This window comes from Mastigoproctus giganteus, chromosome 11 (genome assembly GCF_048544385.1).
Source record: "Mastigoproctus giganteus isolate SK-2022 chromosome 11, ASM4854438v1, whole genome shotgun sequence".
Lineage (NCBI taxonomy): Eukaryota > Metazoa > Arthropoda > Arachnida > Uropygi > Thelyphonidae > Mastigoproctus > Mastigoproctus giganteus.
Genome location: NC_143585.1, coordinates 90767140 through 90781093, shown reverse-complemented (window position 1 = coordinate 90781093; position 13954 = coordinate 90767140). Strand labels below are relative to the sequence as shown.

At 37.2% G+C, this 13954-nt stretch overlaps 1 protein-coding gene across 2 annotated transcripts in view; it reads right to left on the bottom strand.

Annotated features, from left to right (window-relative positions):
- Positions 1–13954, bottom strand: part of LOC150078250 (solute carrier family 68 member 1-like) — a 118141-nt gene that overhangs the window by 62063 nt on the left and 42124 nt on the right. For both annotated transcript variants that reach the window (XM_090384652.1, XM_090384650.1), the window contains exon 3: positions 2805–2922. In XM_090384652.1, coding sequence (XP_090240778.1) covers positions 2805–2922 — 118 coding nt within the window. The remainder of the gene's footprint in view (positions 1–2804; positions 2923–13954) is intronic.

Here is a 13954-nt window from a genome sequence, read left to right as displayed (position 1 = left end):
CCATTATAAAACACTGATTTACTGGCCCACTCTATTTCTCTGTACAGTTGTTTATTATACTCATCAGAGTTATTAGGCCTATAACACACTCCTACTGTCAATTTTGTTTTCCCAGTGCTTATGTCACACCAAACTGACTCGACACTGCACTGTCCAGCCGTGTCGACTGGCTGTACTTCCTTGGTTTTCATGCATTGCCCAAATTCCAGTTCTGCAATCCTTATATCTGTGTGACACCATGTCTCTGATATACCAACAATATCTGCCTTTCATGTTTAGACCAACACCTCAAATTCATCAAATTTATTTACCAAACTCCTAGCATTGGTGTTCACGCAAGTATACATACACCTGTTCCTATTCTTAGCTACCCTAACGCAGCCCATGTAGTTACTTGTTCCACAATGACTCCCAGCAGTCTCTGAAATCTCCTGCGCCTTGTTTTCCAGGCTGCTGCTCATTCCAATAGAAGTAGTGCAAGAATCACTTTCACCACTGCCAGTAGCTACTGTTAATCTATTAGTCCATGTATTCCCCCCCCCCAAAGCTAGCAGTTTTCCGACCCACCTAACACTGCCTCAATAGCATCAGCAAATATTCTTGCACCTTTTCTATTTAAGTGTATCCCATCCCTATAGAAGCAGTCTTTCCTGTTAAAAAGCACAAACCAGGCTGAGAAAAATTCTACCCCTTGAGCCTTGCAATCTCTCCAGGGTCGAATTCATCGACAAGGGTCTCGTCATAATATACTCCCTCCTATTATGTTTGGGCAGAATTGCAGACACTTTCAAATTCAACCCTAACTCACGGCTTTTTTTCAACATTGACCTGTACTTGTTAAGTAATTCCACCGGTCTCCTTCTCTTAATATCATTAGTGCCAATGGGTACAACAATATCACCCTTTGTGCCCTTAAACAATGATATCTGTTCTACAATGTTATCAACCTTTGCCCCTGGCAGACATACCCTGGTCCTGTTCTACCTATCCTTTTTGCACAATATGTTCCCCGTTTCCCTGACAATATATTCACTGACAACTAGTTTTGTGGTTCCAAAGGAGTGGTCCTTTGAGACCATGCATTCTGTCTTGGGGGTTGCCACTGTGTTGTGTGAAGTTCAAGTGTAAGCTCTGGCATTGATGTGGGCAGCTAAGAGCTTGATGGGCCCATCAATTTAAATCCTTCGAGGGCATCTACCCTGTCCTTCAAACTCTCAATATAGGCCCATAACAATACTGAGTTGGCGCCTGATTTCCTCACACTGCTTACATTGTGCACACACAAAGACATTCCCCTTTGCAATATCATGTCCCTTTCCTGATTGCTCCAGAAACATCAAACAAGTAGTACATATCAAAAGGCTGTGATTCAGAGGACAACCCCCCCCCCCTCAGTTCTCCCCTGAGCCACAGCAGTCCCATTAGCTTGAGCCTTTTGCTTTGCTGCTCTGGTCTGAGTCACGATTTCGATTCAAATTTCGAAGAAACTGGCTTTCTGCCGGAACAAACTTCCATTCAGTGTTGTAGAAGTGGGTATTGTGATAAATTGAAGGAAGAACTAGACAAATTACATTTCCTTACATCATTTTCCACTGCTAATATTAAAACTTGATATGCACCCAAATTCTTTTTAATTTATGAAAAAGTTTGATTTTTTTTATTCTGTCTGAAGAACACCAATGCTCATCCAATACTTATTAAATGTGATTTTATCTTTCTGATAAAAACTTTGAAAATTTAAAAATGTGTTTTACATACGTTATTTTCAACGAAATAAAACTTTTATTAGTTCTGCTGAAAAGAAAAAGTCGCAAAATTTACAGTCATAAAATCTAATCACAAAACCAATAGTCATTTCCATTTTCCAGTTCAGAATACCATTAGGTGCATGACAATTTAAACTTACATGGGCAATAATATATTTTATCAAACAGCAAAAAGGATAAGCAGATAAATAATAATAATTACAGACAAGACCAAAAACGAAAAAAAGAAAAAAAAAAGTGCTACTTTCAGTTTCAGCAATGTATTATTTATATAATTTTGAAGTGGAAGGCAAAATTAGTAAATAGCTGTGCGGTAACCGATGGGTTCTTTGCATGCAAAATTCAAGTAAACAGAATAATTGTTCACTTTTGAACCTGCTCAAATAAAAGTTTGACTATAATCAATTAATGTGCAATAGTTATTTTGGAGAGGAACCTATCATGTCATGTACCGGAACTTGTGGGTTAAACAAGCATCATCAGATGAAGTTTTTTACCATCTAGAGCATTTCCACTTTTTTTTTTTTTTTGCCATTAGTCATGCAGAACTCAATGCAAACATTGTTCTGCTGCTTTCATATCTATCAGGAAGGAGAAGTAAATCTTCTCCCCACCACCAACATCTTTTCCAGCTTTCAATTTTCATCCAGAAAACAGGGCAAACTGACCTTTGCTACACACTCAAATATTCTACCATGCATATTATGTCAGTACTTATATCCAAATATATGGACATAATACACATCATAGAAAAGGACATGGGAAAACCTAACTCTTCTTCTCCTTTGGGATGCTATTATGCATGCATTAAGGTTGCAAATTAACAAAGGCTGAAATACTGGAATATTTTAAAACAGAAGAGAATTCAAGATCTGAAATCTCTCTCTCCCATCCTTTAATAATATAATGATTTTCAACCATAAATTTTGAAGTATTTTAACCAATAAAGGTTAAAATACTTAATATGAGGAAGAAGAAAAATTTCATAACACAAGTTTTCAAAGAAGTTATATTCAATACTTGAGTTTTAAAACTTACCTGTATCAAGTTCATAGAAGTGAACCAGAGGAAGTTTTTATGCTTACTGAGTTGCAAAACGTATGACTTCAGAGTATATGCAGTACTTGGATTTGTTTTATTAAAATCCATTGAAACCCTGAAACACACAAAAACACAAGGAATTAACTAGAGTTTATATGCATATATACCAGGTGGTTATAAAATAAGTTTCCCTATTCAGGAGACCTGTGTCAAAATGGTTAGAGAGATAGCACTGTGAAAATCGGTGGGAGTGGGTATGTCATTTAGGGTAGGGGAAGCGATTTGTAGAATAAAAAAAATTAGTTCAAATTTCTGCCACCAAGGGATTGAGATCTGGGGATCGAGCTGGCCAGAACTGCAGAAAGTCTCTAAAAATGATGTGATCATTTCCGAATGTTGAAAGGAGCAGTTCCTTCACTTTTCAACCAACTTGGAGAGGGACACCATTTTGCATGAACACTACGGTCTCCAAGCATTGCTTTCTTGCAGAGCAGGAATAATGTGATCTCTTAGAAGAGCTCAGTACTGTGCACCTTACAGGGGCCATGAGGTGTAGACTCTTCAAAGAAAATGGTCCAATTATAAACTCTGCTGTGAATCCAAACCATACTGTAACGTATGGATTTTGTAATGGCCTTTCATGCACAGCCGATGGACGAGAAGTTCCCATATTTGGCAGTTTTGTGCATTTACAGCCCAGTGAAGAGTGAAATGTGCCTCATCAGACCACAAGATCATTCGAGCCCATGTATCGTCAAGTTGTATATGAGCCAGAAATCATAGAGCAAAGTTTATTCGTTGTTGCTGATCACAAGACTTTAAGTCTTGCACCACGTGAATCTTGTATGGGAACCAGCATAAAATTATTTGAAGCACTTTATGTACAGTAGACCAAGGAAGGTTCGAGTATCTTGACACACCTCTGGCACTACTGATTGGTAGTGTTTCGCATTTTGACCATTGCAACCACCACTTCATCCACTACCTCCGTTCCGATACGTGGTGGTCCTCTGACTGGAATTACACGTAACTCCCCGGTTGCTTCAAATTTCTTTATTAGTTTTCAAAGCCCCACCGATGTCAAAGGTCCTTTATGCAAACCTTTAAGTTACCGATATTCACGTAGTGCTGCATTAGCATTATTATTATTCTGGTAGAACAGTTTTACTAAAAGAGCATGTTCCTTTTTTTGTAAGAGCCATAATGGTTATTGACTGTGGTCTTTCTGCTTTTATCTAACAGGATGTCATTTGCATAAGCAGCATTTCTTGAAGTAAATGAAAAAAAAACCTTTTTCCCCCTGGTGGCAAAAATTTGAACTCCCCCCCCCCTTCAAATCGCAATTTTCATAGCTCTATCTCTAACCATTTTGACATTAGGGTCTCCTGAATAGGGAAACTTATTTTATAACCACCCGGTATGTAAATGTATATATCTGTAAAGCACACTATAATTTTTTCTGTGATAACTAAAACTTGCATTAGATTCCTAATTATTTGGTATATAAGAGACATGGTGTCACATAATTATAAGGAATGCAGAATTGGAGGAGTATGATGTGTACAGAAAGGATAGGAGGGGTTATGCTGTTCGTTAAGAAACACACAAAATCGAAGGAAGGGCATCCAGTTAACATAGATGAACAGTGCAATGCTGAGTCAGTTTGGTGCAACATAAGTACAGGGAAAGAAAAAGTGAGGGTAGCAGTTTGTTATAGGTCTAATGACTCTGATGAGTGCAATGAACAATTATACAGAGAAATACAGAGTCGGCCAGTAAATCACAGTGTCTTATAATGGGGGATTTTAACTTCCCAAATGTTGACTGGAATTTGTGGGTTGGTCACTCACACACTAGCAAGGCTTTTATGGATTTATTGGATGACTGTTTTCTACAGCAGCATGTTAGAGAGGCAAACTAAGGGAGTAACACTCTTGATCTGATTATCAGCAGTGACTATTATTCAGGCATTAAGAATTTACAGATAAAGGAACCATAAGGTGGCAGTAATTACAGCGTACTGATGTGGGATTTACTTTAAGATGTAACTACCATCAGGGGTAAAGGGATGGATTTCTGCTTTCGTAAAGGTGACTAACAGTGGTCTCAGAGTTTTTTAAGTTCTATACAGTGGGACCAACTGACGATGTTACCAACAGCAAATTCTAAATGGGAAGCATTCAAGGAAGTAATCTTGGAAGCTACTAGGCTTTTTTTCCAACTAAGAAATACAGTTCTAGATTTAGGCCCAAACGGACGTCAGATGAACTAATGAGACTCGTGGCAGAGAAAAAAAAAATCATGGGATGCGTATAAATTATCAGGCGACATAGAAACCTATGGCAGATAGAAGCTAGTCTGTAATCAAGACACAAAGGAGGTTAGGCAAGCGAAGGCAGATTATGAGAATTCTTTGACAAAGGATGCAAAGAAAAACAGCAAAGATTTCTTTACTTATATAAACTATAAAAGGAAGGGGAAGAATCATATTGGTCCACTTGATATCAATGGTTTGACTGTAGATGATCTTTCTCAGATAGCTACCAAAACTAAATGGGTATTTTGCATCTACATTCACGCATGAGGAGTTATTCAAGGAGAAGAGGGCTAGATGTTTATCAAATTCTAACAGGGAGATAAATGATTTTGTAATAACTGAGAGCAAGGTGGAGGAGAAATTGTTGAAGTGAAACATAAGAAAGGCATCTGGTGTGGATTGGATCTATCCACTTATATTAAAGGAGGTGGCAAAGGAAGTAAGCAAACCCTTAGCCATAATTATGAGAGCATCGTTGGACTCAGGGGAAGTCCCCAGGGACTGTAGATTTGGATATGTATCTCCAATTCACAAAGGGAGATCAAAGGGTGACACGAGTAATTTGAACTGTTAGTTTGACTTCTGTTCCACTAAAAATAATGGAGTCACTGCTTAGAGAAGCATTGCAGGATCATCTAGACAAGACAGCAGTAATAATTCAGGCACAGCATGGGTTTGTTAAGGGGAAGTCTTGTCTAACCAATTCGATTGGATACTATGACATCATCAGAAAGGAATTGGATGCAAAAAATAATTCAATATCATATACTTGTATTTCATGAAAGCTTTTGATACTGTTGCACATGGAAGACTACTGTACAAATTGGAGCAGTATGGCATAAAGTGCAAGTTGCTACAATGGATAAAAGGATGGTTGAGTGGGAGAAGACAGAGTGGTAATCTATGGACACTGCTCTTCACGGACTAATGTTATTAGTGGTGTCCCCCAGGGTTCGGTGTTGGGGCCATTGTTTGTTTTGAATATTTATCAATGATACTGATAAAGGTATATCAAGCTTAATATCAAAGTTTGCAGATGGTACAAAGGTTGGCAAGGTTATTAATAACAGTAATGACAGTATTCTGCTGCTGTAACAGGATCTGGAAAAGTTGGGAAGATAGGCTGAGATGTGGCAACTGAAGTTTAACATTGAGAAATGCAAAGTACTGCATATGGGTAACAGTAACCGCAGAGAAATGAATCAACTGGGTGGTGTTACACTCAGGGTACTGGAGAATGAAAGAGACCTGGGGATAATTGTGCAGTCAGATATGAAGTTTTCTGAGCAGTGCAGACAGGTCAGGCAGACAGACAACCGAGTGATATTATAAGGCTCCTTCGTTAGACTATGGACCCTAAAAAAGGTTAAGAAACACTGATGTATAGGATGTTTGTAAATAGACGTAAACTAGTAGTGCTGAGGCTTTATTTATGCATTTGTTTGGGTTTCGTGAAATCTCTCCAAATCATTGAGCATTAGTTTAGATGCTGGTCTGAACTAATAATTTTAAACATGATTATACATCAGCAAGCTTAAATTTTGATTATAAAAAGAGAATTTCAGCTAATTATGGCGTTTATTGTAGTCTCTTCTGTTGCTTGATTCAATATGCTGGGAATAATTAAATTAGGATATGGGATAAAAAAAATAATAAATCAAGTTAAGAAATTTAAAAGCTCTATTTTCACAAAGTTTACTAGGGGGTCACTGAACCTTATCTTTGTGCAAGTTGGTTTGGAACTGGCAAAGATACTGCTTTGGGAAGATATACCAAAGTTTTTGAATGGAGCTAAATCTCTATAAGAAATTTTCAAAAATGAGTGTTACCACAAATCAATTTAATATTGTTTTTCCACCACTATATATTACATTAAAGAACAAAAAATAACAATTGAAACAGCTGAAAGTTATCTTATTGTTAATTTTGTCTCTATACTTTAGAGTTATGTATTTTCTTTATTTTAATGGTAGGTGTGGTGTGTAAAAGCAACTTAGGACATGAGGTACCAGTATATTTTCTGTAACAGTGTGCACTCCTTGGTTGGTTTGGCTAAATGCTGGGCAAAAAACTGAGCTTCAGAAAAATAAAACATGCAACTCTTGTCCAAAAATAGGAATAAAATTTTAACTAACCCTAAAGATATCTTTCTCTGACTTTTCTGGAAACAAATTCACTGCAGAATGCATAATATTCCAGTGCTGAATGTCATTCTGAATGGAAAGAACTGGCAATCCTGATAGGCATTCTGTCTTAATTAGTTTCATTCTTGAAAAGCACCTTTCAGCAGATGCAGTAGTAACAAGAATAGTCAATTATTCTTAACAGAATAAAAAAATTTAGATACAATTCATAGAGAGTTTCACTGAACAATAAATTTAAACAAGTCTCTCATGTTGGAAATATCTGAAGGAACAATTGTACTAAATACTTGTGATTTTTCAAAAAGTCTGTAAAAATGAACATCAATCATTGCTAAAAGATAAGCTATTGTTTAAATCTTTGCAACATTTCAAAACATCTACCAAAATTTTTTTTCAAGTTTGATATACTTCAAATTTATGAAAAAATCAGTTTAGTGATTCTAACCGAATTTCTAAATTTGCTTTAATTTAATTAATTGTTATGCTGAAATATTAGATTCTGAAATGACTTGGACTTTTTATAGTTTCAACATTTTCATAATCATTTCTCTTTTTTTGTAACTCTTTCTCTTCTCTTCAAATATCAAATTAACAGTTTTCTGAAGATTGGCAAACTCCTTTTAATGCAAAATGAAACCAATTTGAACAATATCGATCAATTTAAGCACAAGACCATTGAAGATGAGAGACACTGTTCTTTAAATGAGCTTCAAATTTTTAACAAATTTTATTTATTTATTAACACAAAACAAAACTTAGTACCTTTTATTTAATAAAAGGTCTACAGGGTCCAATGCACTTTGAAGTTGATAACTTTAAATAAAAGGAGTTGACTTTATCTCTTTTCAAATAACTGCCTGTACACCACACACACAGAGTTAATTATAATCATGAATTTTATCACACAAAAAAAGTTACATCCCACATTCCCAGTCAAAAGAATGAAAGGGCACCTATTCACCACAGAACTTTTTAGCTTGAATTTCAGCTCGATTCTGTACTTTTTTGTAATTTTATGTGTGGGTCATATAGAAGCAGTACTTGACAAAATTAAGGTAAGCACGTTCTTACATTAAGATAGCACTCTGTACAATGTTATCAATGACCGTACAAACTGAAGCATTGTTAATTTCATTTAAAAGCAATTTGCAGTCAGTCATGGTTGCCAAATAACTTTACATATTACAAAGGTTTTGCATATGAGGCATTGCAATAAAGTTCCCAGACTGGTGCAATAAAAGAGAACAAAGTGCAGTTCAAAAATAGTTTTATTTTTATTCAAAGTAATGCACTTATTACACTGTTATAAAAGTTCTCAAAAAGAGTCAGAAAAGGCACATCCAAAGAAATGTTCAGTTTGGAAGTTACATTTTTCTTGGTGTTCTCAACATCCTGAAATCTTTCCTTTGAGGGAAATTTTTGCCTTGGTCAAGAGGAAGAAGTCTGCTGGCACTAGCTTGGAAGAGTAGGGTGGATGGTTGATCTGTACAAAGTCACATTCCATTAGAAATGTCTTCACAACAAGTGCAGAATGGGAGAGGGCATTGTCATGTAACAAGAATCAGCTGCCTTTTTATCAAAATTGCAACTTCACCTGTGAAATGCACTTCAACAGTCTTTTATACAAGATATGCAGTCAAGATATGCTCTTTGAATGTAAGTCAACTGCTCATAGTCATATTATTGTAGTCAGCACAGGCATTACTACAGAGACTGGTTACACCACACAGTCAGTGACTAGTATAATCTAACAGTATGGCAAAATACTTAACATATTTGATTTTGTTCACTACTGTCTACTTGACTTTATTTGCCATTAACAATGCTATCAGCTCTTTTTGTATTTCATTGCTTAACATGTTTGCAGCTGGAATGCAAATTTGCATCAAAATGAAGTACAATTTTTGTGCCTTAATGCAAATATGTGTCCTTTCAATTTCAATCAATAAATGAGTGCTGTAAAAGGAAAGGCACTTGAAATAAACAACTCAGTGATATTGGCATGCAGACTGAACTATGAGCTATTGCATTATGGCTAGGATTTTGCTTAGTGTAAAATGCACCATCTAGTTTAGTATTTTTTCTTTGCTTATGTTGAAGTGTGTGGGACTGTTAGTAATCCTGGGTATAACCTCCATGCACAAGTACATGGTAGGTGACCACCCAGGTGTGAACCAACGTAAGCAGGGGTCGAGGTGTGGCACCCACACCACATGGAGGAATGCGCCCCTCTATGTTACCAGGCAGTACTAGGTGGTAGATGACTCTCATCAACCGGTGAAATACCACCACTTTGCTTATTGGAGGCTTGAAGTGGTGGAACCCATGTTTAGTCTCTAGAGCTAAGTTCCGGTCAACCCTTCCCTATCTCTTCATGCAGTATGATTGATGACTTTTGAGGTTATGATGAACGTCGTGGCAAGATCCAATATTCCTTACATTTCGAGGGTACAGCTCTAAAACGGTGTTCGCAGGCCGGCCGCTAGTTAGTACACCGGGCTGAACCTATTGGTAACTCTCTAGGAGGCTTCCGGATCAGCTAGTGTATAATCTTGCTACCTCTACTCTGCCAGATAGTGACTGGAGGGAGTCTGAGTAGTGTGTATGCGGGGAGCATTGTCAAGGCCACGTTATGTCAAGGATCTGGGTATATTCTTACCATGTGTACGCCATATCCAAAAATTTCATTACTTCATACACCATGTCCCACCCACTTTTTCTTACTATTGAATACATCACGAATTGTCAAACTAATAGAGCAAGCTTATCTGCGAAAAGATCTAAACCTCCCAAGCACTTCCTAATTCATTTCACAAATATACGTGGTCTCAATTCTAATATCAATGATGTCCATTTCCACTTGCAGTCTGCCAAACCCCATGTACTTTTTCTAACAGAATCTCAGTTATCGGTTGATTCAACTACTGCTCATCTCAGATGCCCAAATTATTCGCTGTATGATTCCTTTCGCCTCAAAGGTGGTACTTGTGCATATGTCCGTTCTGATATTCCCTGTCAGAGACTTGGCAATTTGGAATCTCCTCTCATTGATCTTCTCTGGCTCAAAATCTCTCTACCTCATTGTGTCAAATTCATCTGTTGTCTCTACCGTTCTCCCAACTCCACTAATCACTTGGAGCTCTTTTCCTCTCTTTGCAACTTAACTTTCTCCAGTCCAACTTTCCTAACAGTGAGGTAATTTTCTTTGGTGATTTTAATGTTCACAACTCCAGCTGGCTTCCGTTTTCTAGGCACACCGACCCAGCAGGTCGAGATGCTGAGGCTTTTGCAAATACTAATGACCAACTGTTTACCAACTGTTTTTAGCAGATTGTTCATTTACCTACAAGAATACCGGACAATCCTAATGATACAGCCAATACACTTGATCTTTTTCTCACAAACAACCCTTCTAAGTACACTGTCAAAGTGAGAGGTCCTTTAGGCACTTCAGATCACAACTTGGTGACTGTCTCTTCTCCAATGGAACCATTATCTCATGGCTATTCCCAACCTCGTGTTGTTTGGCATTACAAGAATGCAAAATGAGATGACCTGTGAGACTTCTTTTCTTCTTTTCCTTGGTCGGATTACTGTTTCAAAACTTCTGATGTCAACGTTTGCTCAGATCATGTCAGTGAAATTATTCTTGCAGGAATGGAATCCTTTATCCCACACTCCACTTTAAAATCTCGTCCTTTATCTAAACCTTGGTTTTCCAATAAATGTGCTAAGGCTGTTCAAGAGAAGAATGTTGCATATCGTAATTGGCTTGTTTCTAATTCTTTGGTTTCATTTTCTGCCTACACCAAAGCTCGCAACAATTGTAAAGTAGTTATTAATCAGTCCAAACTAGAGTTTGAACAGGCTAAGAGTAGAAAACTTGTTTTTTGCCCTAATGGTAGCCGAGCATTCTGGTCTCTTGCCAAAGCTATTGGCCACAACTTTTGCCCATCTCTGCTCCCACCTCTGTCCAAACCAGATGGTTCTGTTGTCACTTCAGCTAAGGATAAAGCTGACCTGCTAGCATCCCATTTTCTTCCAGCTCATGTATTAATGATCTTGGTAAAACACTTCCCACCATTCCCAACATACTCCATTCAATGCCTCCTGTGGTCTTCCGTCAAAAGGATATCAGAAAGATTTTGATGAATCTTGATGCTAAGAAAGCTCCAGGTCCTGATGGTATTTCTCCACTTGTTCTCAAAACCTGTGCTCCTGAACTTACTCCTATTCTTTGCCGCCTTTTTTCACTTTCTTATTCCAAAGGTGTTTTTCCTTCTGCTTGGAAATTTGCTCATATCCAGCCAGTTCCCAAAAAGGGTGACAAATCCCTCCGATCCAATTATCGTCCCATTGCAATTACTTCTACTCTTTCTAAAGTAATGGAGAAATCAATTAACTGCCAACTCTTAAACTACCTAGAAACCATCTGTCTGATCAACGATCGCCACTATGGATTCAGTCTGTGTCGATCCATTGGTGATATTCTGTCTTACGTTACCCATTTATGGACTAATTCAATGGAAAGGTTCGGTGAAACACAAGTAGTTGCTCTTGACATCTCAAAGACTTTTGATCGTGTTTGTCATAAAGGTCTTCTAAACAAGCTACCATCTTATGGTTTGCTAACTGTTTTTCATAATTGGTTATCCAGTTTTCTCTGATCGCTCACTGAGGGTGATGGTAGATGGCTCTCTGTCTTCTAACTTCTCCACTAATGTTGGTGTCCCCCAAGGTTCAGTTCTTTCCCCCACTCTTTTCCTGTTGTATATTAATGACCTTCTTCCATTGACTGGAAATCCTATCCATAATTTTGCCGATGATAGCACATTGCATTCCACTTTCCATTTTGAGAAACCTTGTCCTGCTCAATCAGCTTCAACTTCTCGAAAATCTGCTACCAATTCCTTAAATGCCAATCTTCAGGTAATTCTCCAGTGGGGCAAAGACAACTTAGTTGATTTCAACCCTTCTAAAACTCAGTCTTGTATCTCGCAAAAAGGATTCTTCTGCTCCTATGCTTATCTTTAGTGACACCCCGATTTCTAGGCAAAATGATATATCTCTTTTGGGGATTACCCTGACTTCTAATCTCTCTTGGCACAAGCATATTACAAATATTGCTTCCTCTGCATCTAAAAAACTTGGTTTTCTCTTTCGCTCTCAGCGTTACTTTTCTTCCAAACAGCTGCTCACTCTGTATAAATCGCAAATCCGCCCTGCCATGGAATATTGTTCCCACATCTGGGGTGGTGCCCCCAAAACCTCTCTCAGGCTTCTTGATTCCATTCAGAAGAGGGCTAATTAATCATTAATTAACCTAATTAATTAGGTTAATTAATGATTCATCTCTAACAGAGTCTCCCCACTCGTTTTCTCATAGACGTACTGTTTCTGCTGCATGCCTCTTCTACAGATACTTCCATGGGCACTGTTCTTCTGAATTGGCTTCTATAATTCTCGCTCTCTCTTTCAAAACAGTCCAAACACGTGCCGCCACCAGCCAACATCCATTTACTGTCCAACTTCAAACCCACAGAACCAACTTTTCATCTTCCTTATTTATTCATTCAACTGCCGTTTTCTGGAACAACCTTCCTTCATACGTATTTCCTGAAAATTACAATCTACAGAAGTTCAAGTCCAATGTCAACAAATATCTTCTTTCGTCTTCTCAACCTCCAACCCAAGCATAGTACTAAGTACTATAGGTTCTAATACCTCTCGTGTTTGGGGTTCACATAAAAAAAAAAGTTATTTTATCTAGTTTAGTATTTTCCACAAGAAGAAAAGAATTTTTTTTGAAAATTATAGATGCTGAATTTTAATTTTTTAGTTTGTGAAATACAAAAAATTATCCTTAGTTTAAGTCTACTGATAAAATGTTTTCTTATAAAATTTTACCCTAAAGGGTTGTTATAATGGATCCACAGCCTGGGGCATCAGGTCTGAAAATAAACAGGGATAGACAGTATGTTGAAGATGATAATATTGAATCGGCTCTTTATAATGTGTCATCTGATACTGAAATAGAATTCTATTCAAGTGATGTGAATTGTGGATCTCATTCAAATGCATCTGTTGATGTTTAGAACACTACAAATATACTAAAAATCATCACTCCAAGCATTACTTGGAGTGATGATCCTTCACAGATGAAATCCATTTACTAAAAAGCAGTACCCTACTTGTTCCAACACCCCAAGGCACACATAAAGGACCCTCACAAATATAAGCAACATCGAATGTGTTAAATAATGATCATGGATTTCATTTTCATTTATACAATGGACAGTTTTTTGAAGGAATCCCAAATACTTTGTTTGTTTTCAATGGACATCTACAGAATATTCTGACATCTGAGAGACACTACTTTAAAATTTTCTGTCAATTTTCTTTAAAATTTATAAATGAAATAACAAATAACTGTGTTGTTATTTCATTTATACCAATTTGCACACCAATATTCTCTAACTGGTTATACAGCATTTTCTGTTTTCATTTTGATATACTATGAATTACAAGACAATTTTTTGTTTAGTGTTTAACAGACACCAAATGAGCAAAAATATCTGTCTTTCCTCTGGGCAGTTCCCATTCCCACATGGCATCTGCAAGACACTAGTGATGAATCTGTCAAATCTTGCTGTACAGTTTTGATTTCACTGGCTAAACATAAACAG